The sequence below is a fragment of the Silurus meridionalis genome, chromosome 24, assembly GCF_014805685.1.
Source record: "Silurus meridionalis isolate SWU-2019-XX chromosome 24, ASM1480568v1, whole genome shotgun sequence".
Lineage (NCBI taxonomy): Eukaryota > Metazoa > Chordata > Actinopteri > Siluriformes > Siluridae > Silurus > Silurus meridionalis.
In genome coordinates, this window is record NC_060907.1 from 6,171,658 (window position 1) to 6,193,905 (window position 22,248).

A 22,248-nucleotide genomic window follows, 5' to 3' on the forward strand; every position below is an offset into this window, starting at 1 on the left:
TTTGTTCCAAATTCCTGAATAGACTGAGTTTTGAAAGCCAGTCAGAAGTGTTGTCTTTGCTTAGGTCAAGATCGTAGAATTAAATATAATATAAAATAAGGAAGACAGACTATATACCTAATGGATTTTTTTTATACTGATCTCAGACACTGAGGTTAACGGTTTCTGCAGTTTATCTCATAGGGGAACCTTTGTACCTGCATGTAGAACCCTATAGAACATCGTTTGCATTACAGACAGGGTTACAAACAGAACTCCAGAAGGAAGCTGTGATCCCTGAGATGACCGTCACGTATACTGCACGTGTGGCGAACGCTCGCTTCTGCGGCTTCTCCAAGCTGCTCCTGGCCTGGAAGGGGAGCATCTATAAAGTTCTCTACAAAGAGTTTCTGGCTTTTTTTGCCATGTATAGCGCCATCAGTATCACATACAGGTGAGTTATCTACAGAACGTTACCTACAGGGACGACCGTGATGATCTGTTTGTGGAGTCATCAATCCGACCGTAAAATCCTCAGAGCTATTGGCTGGATGAAACTGAAAAGTGAGACAGTATGTTGGAACTGTTTAAATTCTTACATTTTCTTAATAATGGCAAGTGTTCATTTTATTCAAAAACAAAAGAATTTAATAAACAAAATGTTTAATTGGAGCAGGACTTTTTTTTTTTTTACAAGACTGATTCAAACCTTTGGTAATAACATGTTTGGAGGTTAAGGATGTGTTTGAGAATTCAGTGTTACATTTTTTTGCTATGTGTTTAAGAATTTTGGACACATTAGATAAGATCATGGATGGAACTTAGGATAACACAGTTGAGACTATGGTATAGAATGTTGGGAATTACGAACATTGCTGGGAAGTTTCGAGTAGAATGTCAGCAATTTGGGATAGCATGCTTGGGATTTTTTGTTAGAGTTATTTGGGTTTCTGGGACAGTGGTTGGGAATTTGGGATAGTAGTTGGAATTTGAGATGAAGTGGTGAGAAATTGTTATAGTAGTTGTGAATTTGGGATGGATAACTGAAAATTTGGGATAGAATGCTGGGAATGTATAGTAGTTGGGCATTTGGGATAGAGAGTTAAGAATCTTTATAGTAGATGGGACTTTGTGATATAGTGTTGAATTTGGTATAGTATTTGGACATTTTGGATAGTTTTGGGAATTTGGGATAGCTGGGTGGAATTTTGGGATGTAGTGTTGAGATTTGGTATAGTAGTTGGGAATTTGGGATTGTGTTGAGAATTTGCAATAGACCGTTGGGAATTTCGGATTGAATGTTGGGAATTTGGGTAGAATGTTAGGAAATTGTTAAAGTATTTCTGAATTTGGTATAGTGGTTGGGAATTTGGGGTGGAATGGGTGCCAAAACAACATTGTTGGCACTGGAAAAGTGATAGTACAGTTGCAGTTGTGGACTAGTTTACCTATTTTACTCATAAGTAGTGTCTTTCTCAGGTTCATTCTTGAAGACGAGCAGAAGAGACACTTCGAAAAGCTCTCAATTTACTGCAACCATTATGCCAGCCTCATCCCGATGTCTTTCGTCTTGGGTATCAGGACTGATTTATTTATCATGTTGATATATTCTTATAGCTACCTACTGGCTATGGTGAAATTTGTATCTCTACATATCTATGTTGTAAATTCCTCCAGGGTTCTACGTGACCGTGATAGTGAATCGCTGGTGGAGTCAGTACACGTCGATCCCGCTGCCGGACCGGGTAATGTGCGTGCTCTCGGGCGGGGTACAGGGCGTGGACGAGCAGGGAAGGCTGCTGCGCCGCACTCTCATGCGCTACACCAGTCTGTCTGCTCTGCTCATCCTACGCTCTGTCAGCACAGCCGTTTTCAAGCGCTTTCCCACCATCGACCACGTGGTGGAGGCGGGTAAGTCTGAAATCTGTAGATGAAAGATGATAGGAAGATTAAAGCAGGACTAAACTCATGTCTTACCCAGGATTGAGTCTTATAATGAAAGCCTTATAATTGCATTTAGATGGTTTCAGGTAGTCTTTTATTAATATTTTTTGTTCGTTGTACCTATATAATACCAATAATAATGTTCTAAGGTGCAAAAAAATTAAATCAGCAGTTGTTTTCCATATGCATCACCCATTGGTTACGTCCTTAATATTATGTAAGTGAGGCCTGGTTGTTGACTGGAATGTTTTAGTGTTAAGGCTGAGAAAAAACGATATTCTCCTGATATTTGAGTTTGTAATCTCTCTTTCTCTCATTCTCTGTAGGATTTATGACACGAGAGGAGAGAAAGAAATTCGAGAGTCTGCGCTCTCCCTATAATAAATACTGGATCCCGTGTGTGTGGTTCGCTAACCTGGCTGCCATGGCTCAATGTGAAGGTCGAATCAAAGACAATAACACTTATAAACTGTTGATGGAGGTAATCTTTTCAGTCGCTGGCTCTAACGCTATAATCACTCATAGTTCAACACACGTCTGTACACTTACTGTATTTGGCCTCAGAGGTATAAAAATGTTTCCTTCTTTATAGTACATTTATAGGTGGTTTTTTTTCACCAGGAGAAGATAATAAAATAAAATAAAAAATAATTATCAACACATCTCTGTTATAAGTCAGGACACTGTTAGGTTTCTGTGTGTAGAATATTATTCCTTTGTGTTTTGCTGCTGGGGAGTGGAACAATGAGAAATGGGAAAACCATTTACATCTTTGGTACAGATATAAAACCGTACTGCCACAATTTACTGATAACATTTAAACATTGGTGTGTCTACATTCATATAAGCAAATAAGCAACGCAATGGAGTGCGAAATCACAATAAATTCCAGTGCTGAACACAGGAACCCCCAAAACAGGCTGGAATTCTGGGCTCTTTTTGGTTTCTGGTAAGAGTTCAGAGAATCAGGAATGATGCTTCACAAGTGAAATGTTCATGTAGTAAAAAGTGATTCTTTGAATGATTTCTAAACATTGAGTTCAGAGATCAGGCTGGTTTGATTTTCTTTAACTAAATTTCAAGTTGACTTCAGAAATAAACTTTTAACCTAGAACCCTTTCAGCAACCTCTGTGTACTTCTACTTTTAAAGTAGTTTTTAACATCTATAATTGTACTTTTATTTACATATGTTTTGTTTGAAGTATTGTATTCAAACTTTAAATTGGGGGGGGGAAGAGATACGTCACATTTTCAAAAATAATCCCATAATAACACAGTAGATTTCTTTGTATTAGTTTTTTATTTGAAGGTGCATAACCCACATTAGGCACAAGTCATGGACTGTAGTAGGTTTTTTTTTATCACTCATTTTATTTATTTATTTATTTTTGTTGTTGTTGCACTTGAATTTGTAAAGGTGTACCTTCAATTAAAAACAACTAGTTTGAGATTTATATCTCCTTTTTTGACCAGTAACTTTATTTGTAATTAAGTAAAATTTCATTGTTTTATTGTTTTCTTTTTCTTTTTTAGCAGTCCAGACAATAAAATCAATAAATCCCCTCAGGAATATTGTCGCTCTTCCCTCCTTCGGCTTCTCCCATTAGGGGTCGCCACAGCGGACCATCTGCATGTTTGATTTGGCACATGTTTTTACGCTGGATGCCCTTCCTAACGCAACCCTCCCCATTTATCCGGGCTTGGGACCGGCACTAAGGCTTGTGCAACCCTAATGGCTGGGTTTGGTTCCCTGACCGGGGATCGAACCCGGGCCGCAGTGGTGAGAGCACCGCATCCTAACCACTAGACCACCAGGGCTCTTCTCTCCTTTTCGTTTGGTGAATCCATCATGGTGGGGCTGAGGGTAACACTATAATCTGGGAATCATTTATCAAGGTTTAAAATGAAGTCAAATTACAGATTGAACTTTACAGGATTGAAAACGTATGAAATGGAATTGTAATACAGTATGATGGTTGTTTATGTTGCCATGCCGGTTCTTTCTGATTTTATAGGAGCTGAATCAGTTCAGAGAGAAATGCAGCATGCTCTTCCACTACGACATGATCAGCGTGCCACTCGTTTACACACAGGTGAGAAATGTGTGTGTGTGTGTGTGTGTGTGTGTGTGTGTGTGTGTGTGTGTGTGTGTGAGTGTGTGAGTGATGGTAAGAAATAAAAAACAGTGGAAATATTCTAATATGATGTATTAGTTTTGCTTGCACTGGTTCATGTACGTTTTATAATTAAATGAGTTCTGGCTGAAGTCTAGTTAATTAAACCTGCATTATTAATGTTAATTAAAGCAATTAAAGACGTCAAAATTAAAAATAAATTGAGGTAATTAATCCCAGAACAGGCCAAAGCATGTACCACGATAAACAATCGTTTTTAAAAGCAGAAGCACATATTAATATACAGTTGACGACTTAATGCCAAGATTAAAGCACTTAAAAGTTTATTTGAACCTCGTATGTTGAGATGGAATGGATGGAACTGTCCTGTTTTGCCTTGTTTTGTTTGTTTGTGTTTTTCATAAATAAATAAATTCCCTACATTTCAGGTGGTGACATTAGCAGTGTACAGCTTCTTCCTGGTGTGTCTAGTCGGCCGCCAGTTCCTGGACCCGAGGCAGGGCTACCCAGGTCATGACCTCGACCTGTACGTCCCCATCTTCACCCTGCTCCAGTTCTTCTTCTATGCTGGCTGGCTCAAGGTCAGGAAAAGGGCAGTTATGCAGAAAAACAAAACTTATGCCAGCTGGTTCATATTTATTATACTATCTTCTTCTTCTTCTTTCGTCTCCTCCCATTAGGGGTCGCCACAGCGGATCATGCGTCTCCATTCCCCCTGTCCTCTACATCTGCCTCTTTCACACCAACAACATGCATGTCTTCCCTCACCACATCCATGAACCTCCTCCTTGGCCTTCCTCTTTTCCTCCTTCCTGGTGGCTCCATCCTCAGCATTCTTCTACCAATATAACTCATGTCCCTCCTCTGCACATGTCCAAACCATCTCAATCTCACCTCCCTCACCTTGTCACCAAAACGTCCTACATGCGCTGACCCTCTAATAAACTCATTTCTAATTCGTCCATCGTCATCACTCCCAATGAAAACCTTAACATCTTCAGCTCTGTTACCTCCAGCTCCACCTCCTGTCTTTTACTTAATGCCACTGTCTCTAATCCATACAACATCGCAGGTCTCACCACAGTCCTATAAACTTTCCCTTTTATTCTTGCATCCCTTCTATCACAAATCACTCCTGTCACTCTTCTCCACCCACTCCACCCTGCCTGCACTCTTTTCTTCACTTCTCTAACACACTCTCCATTAATTTGCACTGTTGACCCCAGGTACCTGAACTCCTCCACCTTCTCCACCTCTTCTCCCTGTAACCGCACCGCTCCACTGCCCCCCCCATTCACACACATGTACTCTGTCTTACTCCTACTGACTTTCATTCCCCTTCTCTCCAGAGCATATCTCCACCTCTCCAGTCCCTTTTCAACCTGCTCACTACGATCACCACAAATCACAATATCATCTGCAAACATCATAGTCCAGGGAGACTCCTGTCTGACCTCGTCCGTCAACCTGTCTCGCACCACTGCAAACAGGAAAGTGCTCAGGGCCGATCCTTGATGTAGTCCAACCTTCACCCTGAACCAGTCTGTCTTTCCTACTGCACACTTCACTGCTGTCACATACTATAACACTGTTAAATGCTCGACTCTGATTGGTCAGAATTTTGTGAATCACAGGTTCACTACAAAACCACCATCTTATATAAATTCACTTGTTGTAATCTATCATTTCTAGAGTAACAGCTCACACAGAGGTTTTGTATTGCTTTTGTACATAGTTTTTAGTTGTAAATTGTCGGGGGAAAAAAAGATGAAAAAAAAAAGGATTTATGTAGTCAAAATAGTAAACTGTCAGTAATTGAGGTAAAGCTGGAGATGCAAAAATGAGGTTTTACAACATTAAAACGTAACAATAAACATTATAAAGTTTGATGTATCGTATTTAATAGCTATAACTGTTAGCTATTAAACCACTGTGGTATAATAGTAATGAAGAACTGCTATTGTGGAAAATAATGAACATCAGGGGGTAAAAGTGGCTTCATTTAGCTTTGTTGGGCCACATCACATCATTCATTTGTTGATTATTTTTCCTGTAACAGCACATCCTCAAATCTTTTTATACCTTACTTTCTGTCTCTGGAAATAAAAAAGCCTAAACTTGTCTAAAAACAGAAATGAAAGCTACAATTATTTTCCGGTTTTGAATGATCGCTCTGAATGAGTAAGTGAACTAATATGATGAAGTTATATGAAATAAATTTTTTATCTCTGCAGTACAGGTTGGTAAACGTGTTTAAACCACTTAGGCTCCAGTTTTGCTGCATATTATATTATTATATGTCCAAATATCATTCCTTATGCAAAATCTGTCATCCCGCATTTAAAATCTGTTTGTGATGAGACTGGAACATATCTGTTTGATAATGCAGGTGGCAGAACAGCTGATCAACCCGTTTGGTGAGGATGATGATGATTTTGAAACCAATTGGCTTATAGACAGGAACTTCCAGGTGTGTCTACTTTAATCCTTCTATCCATCTATTTATCTCCATCAATTCCTACTTATATCTATTCATATTTATCTGTCAGTCTGTCTGTCCGTCTTTCCTTCAGTCCATCTGTCCATTAGCTAATTTTTTTGTTGTTGTTTATTTACTTTTTACTTCTTTCATTCATTATCACTCTGCCAGTTCTGTTTCTCTGTAAATGTCTCACAGGAATAGCGCTTGATGAATATTTAATATAATACATAGAATTTATTTCATTATAACTGGTTCTCATTCATTAGTGTATATAATGAAGACACACTGTACAGTATACAAGGTGTAGATGTGAAATATCTATTTATCTCATACACACTATTAAATGTGTCCTAATTGCCACATTCCAGGTCTCAATGATGGCAGTAGATGAAATGTATTGCGATTTGCCCAAAATGGAGCAGGATCGCTACTGGAACGACTCGAACCCACGACCCCCCTACACCGCCGCCACGCTGTTCGTCCTCCGCAAACCCTCCTTCCAGGGCTCCACGTTTGACATGGCGTAGGTCTCTCACCACAACGCTATCATTAGATTACACTGTTTTATAAACAACAACTTCTTCTTTATGCTGCTCCCATTAGGGGTCGGCACAGTGGACCCTCATCTGCACATGTCCAAATCATCTCAATCGCGTCTCCATGCGCTGTCCCTCCAATAAACTCATTTCTAATCCTGTCCATCCTCGTCACTCCCAACGAAAAACCTAACATCTTCAGCTCTGCTACCTCCAGCTCCACCTCCTGTCTTTTACTTAATGTCCCTGTCTAAACCATACAACATCGCAGGTCTCACAAATCACTCCTGCCACTCTTCTCCACCCACTCCACCCTGCCTGCACTCTTTTCTTCACTTCTCTAACACACTCTCCATTACATTGCACTGTTGACCCCAGGTACCTGAACTCCTCCACCTTCTTCACCTCTTCTTCCTCCAACCACACCACTCCACTGCCCTCCCTCTCATTCACACACATGTACTCTGTCTTACTCCTACTGACTTTCATTCCCCTTCTCTCCAGCATGTACCTCCAGCTTGCCAGGCTCTTCTCAACCTGCTCCCTACTCTCACCACAAATCACAATATCATCTGCAAACATCATAGTCCACAGAGACTCCTGTCTGACTTAGTCCGTCAGCCTGTCCGTCACCAATGCAAACAGGAAAGGGCTCAGAGCCGATCCTTGATCCAGTCCAACCTCCACCTTAAACCAGTCTGTCGTTCCTACTGCTTTAATAAAAATAATGTCAGTTACTGACTTTTTACTCCATTATATGGTGATCGATGCAAAGTAATTGACTTCTGTCTGACAAAAAATAATTAAGAGGAGACATAGATGATTAATCCCAACAGCAGGAGGCAGTAGTGTATGAACATTCTGCATAAGAAACTCCATGAGTTTCACTGAGCAATTCCTTATTTAGGAATTAGGAAACTAGTTTGCTACACTTATTTCAAGTGATGGTTGACATTCCTACAATACACTCTGCACAATCAATTACGTGTTTTGTCTTAGCGAGCTTAGTTACAATTAGTACAACAGCGGAAGCCATTTTTGCTCTTACTGATAACTGTGTATAGATGCCATATGACATATTACACTGTTTCCATAAAGTATTTGTGCATAGTGTCTATATACATTAACCATTTTTTCCAACATTTAGAATTCCTAAGGAAGAGATGCACTTCCACCCTCTGAAAGAAATCGCTGAGAATCTGGAAGAATCTGCAACACGCAATCAAAACCTTGCTCTGTTCAACCGGGTCCTAAACTCCGCCCCTTCTCCCACTAGCATTGTGGAAGGAGCCTTCTGCAGAACCTCTGCTCAGCTGCAGCGATTGACGAGTTCAGGCAGTCCTGACTCCTCCTACTCTGAAGGGGAGGAGGGAGAGGGGAAAAGGTACACTGGGCAGAACAAGGGTACGGGTGGATCACTACCCTCAGGTTTAGCAACCGACACCCAGAGCAACACCTGTAGCTGCAGAGGAACCTCCAACACACACGCTCCTCTCTTAGCACAGGGCTTCAACTCAAACTAAGAGAAAAGGATGCAAGGAAGAGGAGAACAAGAAAGAATTGTCCATTATAAAGATACAGACGCCTTTAACACGAGTGCTGATGCAGAAAACTTATCCAGAGCTCCGAGCTTCAAACAGCACCAAACGCTCAACACCAGACTTCTTCTCATTCCAGACATTCAGAGACCAGGCAAAAGTCATGACACCACAGTCGACAAATGTAAATGTTACAACGCTCTTGAGAGTTTTTACATTCCCTGAAGCACCACAACGGACTTTTGAGAAATGCAGACAGCAGTAACACAGAATAAGCATGGGCTCAGATGTCTGTTTGTCCGACAAGGCTGAGGGATCACCGTGCAACCTTTTACCTTTCTCCTTCACTTAAAATGGACAGTGTAGCTTTGGTACAGATGTTTTTTTTTTCCTGATCAAATATATAAAATTCATTTGATATCAAATCACTAACAATCTATTAATAATTTCAGTTATAGCGGAGTATTAATTAAATAGTTAATAGTTATAATATATATATATATATATATATATATATATATATATATATATATATATATATATATATATATATATATAATATAATATAATATAAAATAAAATATTACATCTGTATGCAAATCCACTCAATACCCTGTGTCTTTTTATATTAAGTAATAAATTGCTGATTTCACAAAAAAAATGTATCCCATTATTTTTTTCAAATAGAACATCATATCATCTCCATGTTTTCTTCCTGAACTAATCAATCCAATGTTTTATAAACCTACCCTTTTTAAAAACATCATCCTTCTTCACCTGGTAAACTGGAGTTTCATCATAGACTGTATTTGCATATTGAAACACGATTTGCTGTAACATTTTATGAAGCAATAACACCAGCCTGTAGCTTCCAATTCTATTAAGAGTCAATGCAGAAAACTGTTTCAGTATAATGCTGATGCCAAAAATCTGGTTCAGCCTTGATTTTTTTAAAGAAGAGAAACACATATTTTACCATCTTTTATTAATATAATGCTTACTCATCATGACTTTCAGTTATTCAATGGAATATTGGTATTTCTAGGCATTTAAGCAAATAATCCATAGTAAAAAAAAAAAATAGCCAGTACTAAAATAATAACTGTGCAGTAATGTTATACAGAATGCAGCCATCGGTGGCATTAATAGAAAAATAAGCATAGAAAAGCAAAAAAGCTACCATAACCAAACGTAACACTATGTGTATATATAAAATATAAACCCTAAAATATATTGGCCTTGTTTGTTTATTTGCATACAGCAGGGGTTTACAAAGTTAAAAATAACTACTAAATGGGAAAAATGTTCCTGTGTGGTACAGAATATACTGGGGTGTAACTGTACACAAAATTCACGGTTCGGTACGTACCTCGGTTTTTGTAAGTCACGGTTTGGTTTAATTTCGGTACAGTTAGGGGGAGAAGAAATACAAAACATAAAATTGCTTGTTGCTTTTTAATAATGTGTAGTATATTATTATTAACATTTGTAAACATCGACAAATAAAATGCCTGTTTGGTTAAATAATATAAAAAATAATATTTTATAAAAATGTAATCAAATAAATACTTTAACAAATGTCTTCATTCCTTGTATCTTTCATTCATTCACTTCTTCGATATACAGATTTGTCAGAATTTATTCATTTTAAGAGAAATTTATGAAGCTGGACACAAAATGCTACAGAACACCTATTGCTAGCGTTAGCAATGACTCGTTTGACAATCATTTCAGTGACACTACTAACTCTAGTTTATTTTTTATACCCCTTGCATTGTTGTGTAAAAAAAAACTTGTGGTCTGTCGTTCAATACGTTCCTGAGGGAACTCAGATTTTGAGGATTGTACATGTGGACTGAACCGAAAGCCCAAATACATATAAAAAAAAGTACATGTGTACAGTTACACCCTTAGAACATACTGTATATAATTTTGTTTATATATTGCAGAACATATTATTATTATTATTATTATTATTATTTTTGATAATCTTATTTAATCCAAATTCCTGCTTATACCTCCAGGTTCCCAGGCTTTAGCTGTTGGACAGTTTCCGGGATGCTATGATTACAGCAACCTGTAAAACAAGAGACAGACAAAGCCAAATATAAGCATTAACATAAGATATATGAACATATTTCCATGTCAGACAACTAAAAGTAAACACCCAGCAGTGTGTACATTAGTTATCTGTCAAAAGTGTGGCGTTATGGTTTTCAGTACCTGGATAACAGCGACAGAAACAGCCATGCCTCCTAGCAAAGTAGCTTTGCTTGCCACCCATTTCACCACAGCCTTGAAGCAGCCGGTCACACCCTGCAATGAAAAACATGACCATATCAAGGGCCAAGTATAATCGGAGGTCTAGTTCTCAGCCACATCAACACTTTAAGGGTATGAGGTTATAGAAAGGTTGTAGCAAATTAAGGGTATGAGGTTTTAGAAAAGTTGTAGCTAATAAACAAGTTTGTCATCAGACTGCAGGAGTGGATACAGAAGATTTACCGCTGATTTTGCGCTATTTAATTTGCACCCTTGAGACTGTTTGTCAGGGCAGCAGAAATTGGGGTACAGTGATGTCTTTCTTACAAATTCGGAGTCAGTAAAGTCAGTGTAGTTGTTTAAGCCACAGCATTCCATCTACAGGAGCACACACACACACACACACACATGTACACATATCAACACTTTGGCACTGTATTCTTAATATCAACAATTATGCAAATATATGTTACAATAATACTCTATCAGCCATTATATTGATAGGAGAAACACTAATCGGTCTTGCTCATTAAACAGATTTAAACTTGCTTTTTTGTAGCAAATATAAAATAAAGTACACTATATGTACAAACCTACTTGGACACAAAGATATCGTTTGCTTGGGTTGGAGTGGAAGATCTCCTGCTATAGAGCTCTGACCTCAACCCTATTCTGATAAATGTGAATGCTGACTGCAGCCCAGGCTTCCTCACCTCATTTACATCAATAACTTTAATACACTTGGCAAAATCTAGTGGAACGTTTTCCCAGAAGAGTGGAGGTTATTATAAAAACTAATGGTGTGGGATGTTCAAAAAGCACATAGTAGTTTTATGGTTAAATGTTCACAGACTTAAGTCCATATAGTGTAGGTCATGTGTTTGCAAAGCTGCTGAAGTAAAACAAACTGGTGGTTTGACCACAAAGTAATGTACCGCAACCAGAAATTAGGTCGACAAAACAGAAACAATACGTGTTAAGAGGAAAACTAACTGCTACCTCTCAGTCATACACACATGACATTTATTACAGATTATTTTGATAAGCAAATGCTAACTCTATTCCTGCTGTAGCCTGCTAATATGAGTAATGTGAGGGTAGAGGACTGTAGGAAGGATTTGCGTGTGCACTTGGTGTGTAAATATTTTGAAAAAAGTTCCTCAAATGGCTTAGACTCATGACCTTGATTTGTATTTGTGTCAAATGTGTTAACACAGAGCTAAATTTACCGCAGCCACTGACTCTGTAGTCTGAGAAAGCTGTAGTTGCATTTTTTATGTTGCTTAATGCAATGAGGTAAATCAAGACTCAGATATGAAATCAGACATCACCCACTCATGTCTACTTGTGACAGCTAGTTTGCTAGTATTTTGCTAGCTCAGTTGCTATTAGTGACTGGAGGAGTAGAGGTGCTTGATTTTTTTAAAACCTGACTGAATTTTCTGTGTGTGAATCATATTACAGCCCTGGCTGTGTGATAATGGCAGTTCAATCCAGTCTGTAATTATAGCATGTAGCACAAATTATTGTTAGCCATGTAAGAAACTGCTGTGTACAAACAATGTAGTAAAAAGTTGTGCTCAATCAAATGAAGCACATCTATCCTCTTACTTAATGCAAAATGGTCTAAATCACACACACAGCCTGAAAGGAAACATTGAAACGTGTCTTACCAGGGTCATCGTCTCATTCCATAGTTTAGTGTTGAAGTTGTCTTGATTGTATGTTTTCTTGATTTTCTCTGCCACTATAATACTGTAAATCTCCCAATGTCTTTCCACCTGAGGAATACAATGTAAATATTTTACTGGGCCCCTTAGCAAGGTCCTGCACCCCATAACTTCTCAGTTGTATGAATGAGATAAATATCTGGATAAGGGCATCAGACAAATTCTATAAATATAAATGTAAATCTGGGATCTCAATGGGTTTTTACAGGCTGCTTGGGGATGTACAATGAGATGTGATCACTAGTCTACTGTATGTTCAGGATCATTGCTCTTACCGCAGGCCGGTTAAATAGAAGGAGCCCTGCTGCAATTACCTCCGTGGCAAACACATTTAAGACGATGCCTAAATACTGTAAGTGAGATTGATTATAAACAGCAAAATCAAAAAAGAGAAGTGTATTGGCTCTTAGAGTAACAAAATAATTAACCCATTCAACATACATTTTCCAACTGCAGTTCTCCTCATGTTTAGAGTTACACATAAACAAAATAAAATGAACAAAACCTTTCTTTGAAGTTCAATTCTGGACTATTATCAGAACAGCCATTTTGGATTTATCTTCAGACTTATCACATCGCTCAGCACATCGCAGTTTCTTCTCTGAGGTACTAAATGTTTATTTAAACAATCATTTTCACAAGGTCACTCACGATATTGAGCAGGTATTTATTCTCGTAGTAGGCTCCATAACAACCCAGGAAGCCCACGAAGGTGAGTGCACCCCCAATAGCGATCATCAGGTAGCCAGCCTTAGTCAGAAGTGGTAATTCTTCAGGGACTGCTGTATTGTCTTCCATCGCTGTAAGTATACTGTTTTTTTTTATTTCGACAAACCCTCCAGTGATCAGAATTGCAGCTCCTCCTAACTGAAGACCAAGATATAGACAAGAATACAGACAAAAATATTAGAATAAAGAATTAAAAGAGAGGAAATATTGTAAGTGTAGCTGGGGAACTGTAAAGTTCAGGAAGCACTGAGGGAATAAATTCCCCCAAAAAGTACCAACCTGAAACTTGGATATGTGCTATTCATCATGAACCTTCAAAATTTTAATGCAAAAGGTTTTGCTGATATTGTCAGTGGATAAAAATTTAAACTTTATAGAATAATTGCATGAATTTGAAGACATATTTGACTTGTCTTTTTTGCTGTAATGAAAGTTTGCAGTTGAGCTGTGATAAGTATAACACTATTTATCACAAAAATCTAATTTGAGAAAGCGTTCTAACAAACCTAGTGTTCTTATAAACTACGTTTTCAGAAGCTGAGATGTTGGTTTATTGTATCAGTTTAATATAATACATTGATAAAATTTTTTCCTGTTTTGGAGAATAGCTGGTGTAGATATAAGCCTAGAACATAATACAAATGCAACCACTTTTCTTTTCAGTTTCATTTTTAATTAGCTCACTGTGGTTTTCCTAAGGCAGTCTAATCATCAGCACAGCACTCTTATCTATTCTTTTATAGCAATTTTAAATGCAATTTCATCTAACCTGATAAATACACCATAAAGTATAAAAACCATAAGAAAATGCTGATGCGGATCTGGAAAACACCTTCTTAGATGTGGTTTATATGAAACTTTCAATTACAGGGGTTTTCTTTAGTGTAAAACATTGTGCCCTGTATAGTGTCCCTTTGTTGTGTGAAAGCTTCAGGAAGTGCCCTCTAGGTGCTATTTGTGAAAATGTGATTAAATGCCATCTGGGTGATTCTATGTGTAAAGGAAAAGCATCCGAAATTGCCCATAGTGCTCCTATATAGGAAACAATATTATAAAATGCCCTCTAGGATGCACCTACATATAAGAAAACATGATCAAATGCACTCGAGGATGCTATGGGTGAAAATATAATTAAATGCCCAATTGTTGGTCTTATGTGTAAATCAAAACTTCAAAAACAAAACTGCATTTAGGTGCGCCTATATCTGAGAAAATATCTCTATATGTAAGAAAATATAATAAAAGTGCTTTATAGGATGCAGATGTGGACCATTTAAACTGATGTTTATATGAGATATACAAGAACATTCGTTTTTGTTTAGTTCAAAACATTATAAAATGCTCCTTCAGGTGCGAAACATGATAAAAATTATGGCTAGGCGACTCTAGACAAAAACTTGTCTAGACAAAGCTTGTGTGAGACAAAACATCAAGATTTTTATTTTCGGTTGGCTCTATATGTGAGAAAAAAACATGAAAGAAAACACCCTCGAAGATGTTTCTACATGTGAGAACATGACAGTTTGTTGTTCAGGTGCCTCTTTGCGTGACAAATTACTGGAAAGTTCCCCCTAGGTGCAACTATGTGTGAGCAAACATCGGAAAGTAACCTTCACAGTCATTTTCAGAAAAAAGTTCTTCCTTTATGTATTTTAATCCTGAAATGATTTTTATTAAAAGGATTTTAAGAAAAATTACTCCATGTTTTCTCTGAATGATCAGAACAGGGCACAGGTGGTAATAATATTGTGTCATGGCTAAACACAGTGACCCTGATGAGGCACATCAAAACCACCGCAGTCAGTAGAAATTAAAGGAATACTATAAAGGACCACAGGACAACCACAGCAGTATCATACACAGTATTATTAAATATTAAAGTCCTGAAATGCCACACCAGGGTCAAACAGCTGCCATGAATTATCATGCAGTGGTGCATGAAGTACACAATCCATGTAGTTGAGTTAAAGTAGAGATCCACTCGGTAAAATATGACTTCAGTAAAAGTAAAAGTTTTCACTTGAGTGAAAGTACAAAAGTATTTGACTTTGAATGTACTTAAGTGTCCAAAGTACTAATTTATTATGAGAATAATGTTCCTATTATCTCTCTTTAGTTAATCAACTCATTTTATGGTATGTGAAAAGACTCTAATGTGACTCTCAGCACACTGATCTATTAATAGAATAATATTAATGAGTCAAACACTGATTAATATTGATTACAATTATCATGAGCCCAATGAATACTGTATAATGAGTAAAGTTACAGTTTCATGTGGCTTATATGTGTGCCATATTAGAGTGAACCTTTTTGTGTTGTTTGTCATTTACAAAAGTTCTCAGAGATTCGCAATCTGTAATTGATTTAATCCGAGAACGCAAATCTGAAATTTTAAATGCACCAGATACGGAGGTTGTTGTTGGGGAAGAATCTGAGTCAGTGGTTGAGTTTGCTGGCTGGAAATCTTTTCCTAAAATGGATCCCAGAGATTCTGGTTCTGACACTTTTTGGCCAGTAAACTGAGGGAATTGGATTTTTTAATGTGAGGCTCAGAGAATCAAGCTTTGAGTGATAGAAGCTGAACTGGAGCAGGATAATGCACAGCATAGAGATGAGGTGGAGGCTCATTATCTGAAACATTAAAATGTGACAAACATGCAAAATAATAAGAAATCAGGAAGGGGGCAACACTTTTTTACACCACTGTATGTGTGAAACCACAGATTACGTCATGGAACATGTTCCTTCACACGAAGAAGCTACAGACACCCCAGTGGCACGAAACATTCAAACACCGCCCAACAAATAATCTAATATCTTGAATTTTAAATTGATTTTCCTAAAAACATTTTTTTCCTTTGTTTTCTACGGTTTGGATCACATGGATTGAAAGTGCACAATGCTGAATTTCTTTTGTATGAATTTCAACAGCACAAAATGTAAACATTACTGTATGTGGGATATTAATTGTAAGAGACCGAACAGGATTCACACTTCTCCTGTACTGTATTAATGTTCATTCATTTCCTGGTTTTTCATCCATTTTCATAAATTGTAATTCTGTGTTTTGCTCCGTCGATAATTGAAGGTTCACGAGATTCACCTTTGACCTGTTTTAGAGAACTGGTTGATTATTGGTTAATCCGATGCCGTTCACTCGCCTTCATTAGTGACATTCAAGATTCATCTGCACATTTCATAATATATTTTGACCAGCATGACATAAACTATTGATACTGTGACGACATGAATTGAAGTATTTTTAAGAAATTCATTTCTGATCTGAGAAACGCTCCAAAGGAACTGAGAAAAGTTGTAATATAACATGAATGTTCATCAGTGGTCTCTATTTAATGTGACAGAGCTTCAGCAGTTCCCTAGAATGGACCAAAAAGATCTCAGAAGGTTGTGACACTACAAAATCTCAAAAGTTCAGGAAGCGTGAATATTTATTCAGGTATTTATTTAATAAGGTCAACTGAATGACCCAAGACATTTGGTATCCGAAAGTCTCATACTATCAGAGACAATGTTTGAGTTTTGTGAGCTTTATCATTTAATGTTCCATTGAAACCATTCAAGGTTTCAAAACAAATGATATTATCAGCAATATCCTGTGTGAAAAGTCCAATTTTAAAGAATATTAACATGAATTTGAAGATGCATTTACATCGTCTATATCATGCTGCAAAGCCAGGTGTAAAACCTGAAGACTTTTTTGTGTGTGTGTGTGTGTGTGTGTGTGTGTGTGTGTGTGTGTGTGTGTGTGTGTGTGTGTGTGTGTGTGTGTGCGTGTGTGCATGTGTAAAACCACAAATCTTCTTCTTCTTCTTCTTCTTTCGGCTGCTCCCATTAGGGGTCGCCACAGCGGATCATCCGTCTCCATACCACCCTGTCCTCTACATCTGCCTCTTTTACACCAACTACCTGCATGTCTTCCCTCACCACATCCATGAACCTCCTTCTTGGCCTTCCTCTTTTCCTCCTACCTGGTGGCTCCATCCTCAGCATTCTTCTACCAATATAATTCATGTCCCTCCTCTGCACATGTCCAAACCATCTCAATCTCGCCTCCCTCACCTTGTCACCAAAACATCCTACATCGCTGTCCCTCTAATAAACTCATTTCTAATCTTATCCATCCTTGTCACTCCCAATGAAAACCTCAACATCTTCAGCTCTGCTACCTCCAGCTCCACCTCCTGTCTTTTACTCAATGCCACTGTCTCTAATCCATACAACATCGCAGGTCTCACCACAGTCCTATAAACTTTCCCTTTCATTTTGCAGATACCCTACTATCACAAATCACTCCTGTCACTCTTCTCCACCCACTCCACCCTGCCTGCACTCTTTTCTTCACTTCTCTAACACACTCTCCATTACTTTGCACTGTTGACCCCAGGTACCTGAATTCCTCCACCTTCTGAAGCTCTTCTTCCTGCAACCGCACCACTCCACTGCCCTTCCTCACATTCACACACATGTACTCTGTCTTACTCCTACTGACTTTCATTCCCCTTCTCTCCAGCGCATATCTCCACCTCTCCAAGCTCTTCTCAACCTGCTCCCTACTCTCACAACAAATCACAATATCATCCATAAACATCATAGTCAGGAGACTCCTGTCTGACCTCGTCCGTCAACCTGTCCATCACCACTGCAAACAGAAAAGGGCTCAGGGCCGATCCTTGATGCAGTCCAACCTTCACCCTAAACCAGTCTGTCGTACCTACTGCACACTTCACTGCTGTCACACTGTCCTCATACATGTCCTGCACCACCCTCACATACTTCTTTGACACACCTGACTTCCTCATACAATACCACAACTCCTCTCTTGGCACCCTGTCGTACGCTTTCTCTAAATCCACAAATACACAATGCAATTCCTTCTGTCCTTCTCTATACTTTTCCATCAACATTCTCAAAGCAAATAAGGCATCTGTGGTGCTCTTCCTCGGCATGAAACCATACTGTTGCTCACAGATGGTCACCTCTTCTCTCAACCTGGCTTCCACTACTCTTTCCCATAACTTCATGGTGTGACTGATCAACTTAATTCCCCTGTAGTTACTGCAGGTCTGCACATCTCCTTTATGCTTAAAGATCGGTACCAGCACACTCCTCCTCCATTCCTCAGGCATCTTCTCACCTTCCAAAATCCTGTTAAACAATCTGGTCAAAAACTCCACTGCCATCTCTCCTAAACATCTCACGCTTCTACCGGTATGTCATCTGGTCCAACCGACTTTCCACTCTTCATCCTCTTAATCGCTGCTCTCACTTCCTCCTTACTAATCCTATCTACATCCTGCTTCACCAACTCCACATCATCCAACCTTCTCTCTCTCTGATTTTCCTCATTCATCAGCTGCTCAAAATACTCCCTCCACCTTCTCAACACACTCTCCTCACTAGTCAACACATTTCCCTCTCCATCCTTTACTGCTCTAACTTGCAGTACATCCTTTCCAGCTCGGTCCCTCTGCCTGGCCAATCTGTATAAATCCTTTTCTCCTTCCTTAGTGTCCAACCTCTCATACAGCTCCTCATATGCCTTTTCCTTGGCTTTCGCCACATCCCTCTTAACCTGCTGCCGCATCTCCTTGTACTCCTGCCTACTTTTCTCATCACTCTGTCTATCCCACTTCTGTTTTGCCAACCTCTTTCTCCTTATGCTCTCCTGCACTTCCTCATTCCACCACCACGTCTCCTTGTCTTCCTTTCTATTTCCAGATGTCACACCAAGTACTTTTCTAGCTGCCTCCCTCATCACTCCTGCAGTAGTTGCCCAATCATCCAACACCTCCTTAACACCACTGAGCCTCTCTCTGACCTCTTCCCTGAACCTCACACTACACTCTTCCTCCTTCAGTTTCCACCATCTTATTCTTCTTTCAGTCCTCACTCTCCTCCTCTTCTTCTTCACCTCCAAAACCATCCTACAGACCACCATCCGATGCTGTCTAGCTACACTGTCCCCTGCCAACACCTTACAGTCTCCAATCTCCTTCAGGTTGCATCTCCTGCATAGCACATAGTCCACCTGTGTGCACCTTCCTCCACTTTTATACGTCACCCTATGATCCTCCTTCTTCTTAAAATAAGTGTTCACCACTGCCATTTCCATCCTTTTAGCAAAATCTACCACCATCTGCCCTTCCACATTCCTCTCCTTAAAACCATACCTACCCATCACCTCCTCATCACCTCTGTTCCCTTCACCTACATGCCCATTAAAATCTGCCCCAATCACCAACCGTTCTTTCCTAGGTACACCATCTACCACTTCATCTAATTCACTCCAGAATCTTTCCTTCTCCTCCATCTCACAGCCAACTTGTGGAGCATAGGATGACATTTATCATCATCCTTCAACTTCCACCTTCACGATCATCACCCTATCAGAAACTCTCTTCACCTCCACTACACTCTTACTGTACTCTTCCTTCAGAATCACCCCTACACCATTTCTCTTTCCATCCACACCATGATAAAACAGTTTAAATCCACCTCCAATGTTCCTGGCCTTACTCCCTTTCCACTTGGTCTCCTGAACACACAGCATATCTACCTTTCTCCTCTCCATCATATCAGCTATCTCTCTCCCTTTACCCATCATACCAACCCTAACCTCCACTCTCCTACACTGCTCCTTTCCCTGCCGTCTCTGTAGACGTCTTCCTCCTCTCCTTCTCCTCCTTCGGCCAACAGTAGCCCAATTTCCACCGGTACCCTGTCGGCTAACGATACCTGTGGCGGTCGTTGTTAACCCGGGCCTCGACCGATCCGGTATGAAATTCTCATTTGTGATCCGCATATTTGATTTGGCACATGTTTTACACTGGATGCCCTTCCTAACGCAACCCTTTCCATTTACCCGAGCTTGGGACCGGCACTAAGAGTGCACTGGCTTGTGCCCCCCTAATGGCTGGGTTTGTAAAACCACAAATAATAGCATAAAATACATCCATTTTCCCACAAAGAAGTTACAGCACCACAAAGAAAAAACACTGGCCAACAAATAATACAAAATAATTTGTAAATTGATTTTTCTAAAGACATTTTCTTTTTTTTTTTTAAATATCAAATTGCAAAACTTCCACTTTCTTTCCAGTTATAAATGTAAAAAATGTAGTCTCAGGCTTTTGGACCCCTGTTGTAAGAAATGTAAGAAATATAGCCACAAGTCCAGCTAGTTTAACTCTGTCTTTGTGATCGATTACATTTAAATATTTTCACATACTGTATTTAACACAAAGATTACATTCGAGAACTCGTTCTCAGCATCACGTCTTAAAAATCACGTGTTCTTATAAACCGAGGTTTCAAAAGCTGTGCTCACTGATTGAAAATCAATGTTGGTTTATTTGTTAAATGTACATTGATATAATCTCTTTCTCTTTTGCACGACTGGTGGTGTAACAATCAGCTTACTAGACGTTTTGGTGCAACCACTTTCCTTTTCAGTTTCATTGTTAGAATACTCACTGGGGTTTCCCTAAAACAGTACAATCATCAGTATTACATTAGTCTATTCATCTGTAGTGATTATAAACACAATTGGGTCGAGTCTAATATTCATACACCTTAAAGTAGTAAATCTATGAATGCAATATTTTTTGTACAGTAATAAATAAAATCATAATTAAAAAATAAATATTATTTAAAAAAATTACTTACAAAGAGGGCACTGTTGCAGACGATCATAAATATCTTCAGATATATTCTGCCAGTCATCTTGCGTTTTTTTTTTTTGTTTGTTTGTTTTAAAGCTCACCTGGAAACTATATGTGAAATGGACTGAATGCCTGTCAGTTGTTTATTGCACACACTGAACACGAACGTGAGAGAGGAAGTACACCTCTGATCCTTTCTAGAGTTTATAATGTGCCAAAGGCTATGCATATGAGGGTACAACAATGTGCGTGTTTGAAGACAACATAATACAGACAATCCTCAAATGTTAGTCATTTTATTTCATATACATTGTGGATTTGGCAAAACTTTACCCAAACACATTATTACATTTTATGGTTGTACTAATTGATTATTATTTACAGTTTTTCTCAGTTGCTTTGGAGCGTCTTTCAGATCAGAAATAAAATTATTTAAATAACTTGTTTAACCTCCACATCATGGAGTCACTTTTGCACAGCATAAAAGCAATTTCTTGTTGCGAATGCATTTATTTTATTGATTGTGTACAAGTGTCTGCTGTTTCCTACATTATCACGAGTTTATGCAGAGGTGGGAAGTAATGAAGTACAAATACTTTGTTAATGTACTGAAGTAGATTTATCTAGTATCAGGACTTCAATATAACTATTTATTTTTTGGACCACTTTTTACTTTCACTTGTTAAATTTTTACACAAATATGTGTACTTTCTTCTTCTTACATTTCTTACAGACTCATTACTTTAGTTTCAATCTATTGGGTGAAATGTCAATATTTTTTCTTCTCATTGCGTGCCTTTTCAACCCATCAACCTTTTTTTGTTATTGTGTGGCTTTTTCAGTCTACCACCGCTGAATCATTTCCTGACTCTCACACACACCACAGACTAGTTTATGAAGCTCAAGGGCCCAGCAGTGGCAGCTAAAAGTAGTAGCTTGCTGGTTAAGGCACCCCAGAAAATACAGATATATTTTTATTTTTTTGCTTTGAAGGTGTATAACCTACATTGGACACAAGTCATGGACTGTAGTGTTTTTGTTTTTTTCTTTTCTTAATTGATATTTTATTTATTTATTTATTTATTTATTTATTGTTGTTGTTGTTGCACTTGAATTTGTAAAGGTGTACCTTTAATTAAAAACAAATAGTATTTATATCTCCTTGTCCTTAAGTAAATTTGAAATGAGCTACTTTTTGCCAAGTTTTCCAACCAGTAACTTTATTTG

At 38.5% G+C, this 22,248-nt stretch overlaps 2 protein-coding genes across 2 annotated transcripts; one reads left to right on the top strand and one right to left on the bottom strand.

The window, feature by feature from the left end:
• Positions 1-9,069, top strand: best2 (bestrophin 2). The gene is made up of 9 exons (XM_046837433.1): positions 1-433; positions 1,459-1,553; positions 1,657-1,890; positions 2,250-2,404; positions 3,940-4,017; positions 4,488-4,640; positions 6,449-6,529; positions 6,910-7,064; positions 8,225-9,069. The coding sequence occupies exons 1-9, from the start codon at positions 282-284 to the stop codon at positions 8,598-8,600; spliced, it is 1,479 nt and encodes a 492-aa protein (XP_046693389.1). The 5' UTR covers positions 1-281; the 3' UTR covers positions 8,601-9,069.
• Positions 9,070-10,568: 1,499 nt separating this feature from the next.
• Positions 10,569-21,038, bottom strand: LOC124378534 (tetraspanin-1-like). Its single transcript, XM_046838247.1, has 6 exons — positions 21,026-21,038; positions 13,259-13,474; positions 12,551-12,658; positions 11,121-11,255; positions 10,839-10,931; positions 10,569-10,692 (listed from the first exon to the last, which is right to left on the bottom strand). Exons 2-6 carry the CDS (start codon positions 13,403-13,405, stop codon positions 10,651-10,653), a joined length of 525 nt encoding a protein of 174 aa, XP_046694203.1. The 5' UTR covers positions 13,406-13,474; positions 21,026-21,038; the 3' UTR covers positions 10,569-10,650.
• Between the last annotated feature and the right edge of the window lie 1,210 nt (positions 21,039-22,248).

Bases quoted from the DNA above. Each gene is read 5' to 3' on its own strand.
- best2 (XM_046837433.1), top strand. From the start codon at position 282: ATGACCGTCACGTATACTGCACGTGTGGCGAACGCTCGCTTCTGCGGC. The intron at 434-1,458 runs GTGAGTTATCTA...TGTCTTTCTCAG, and splicing joins GCCATCAGTATCACATACAG to GTTCATTCTTGAAGACGAGC. The intron at 4,641-6,448 runs GTCAGGAAAAGG...TTGATAATGCAG, and splicing joins TCTATGCTGGCTGGCTCAAG to GTGGCAGAACAGCTGATCAA.
- LOC124378534 (XM_046838247.1), bottom strand. From the start codon at position 13,405: ATGGAAGACAATACAGCAGTCCCTGAAGAATTACCACTTCTGACTAAG. The intron at 12,659-13,258 runs GTGAGTGACCTT...TGTATTCCTCAG, and splicing joins ATAAATACCTGCTCAATATC to GTGGAAAGACATTGGGAGAT. The intron at 10,693-10,838 runs GTACTGAAAACC...CTTGTTTTACAG, and splicing joins TTTCTGTCGCTGTTATCCAG to GTTGCTGTAATCATAGCATC.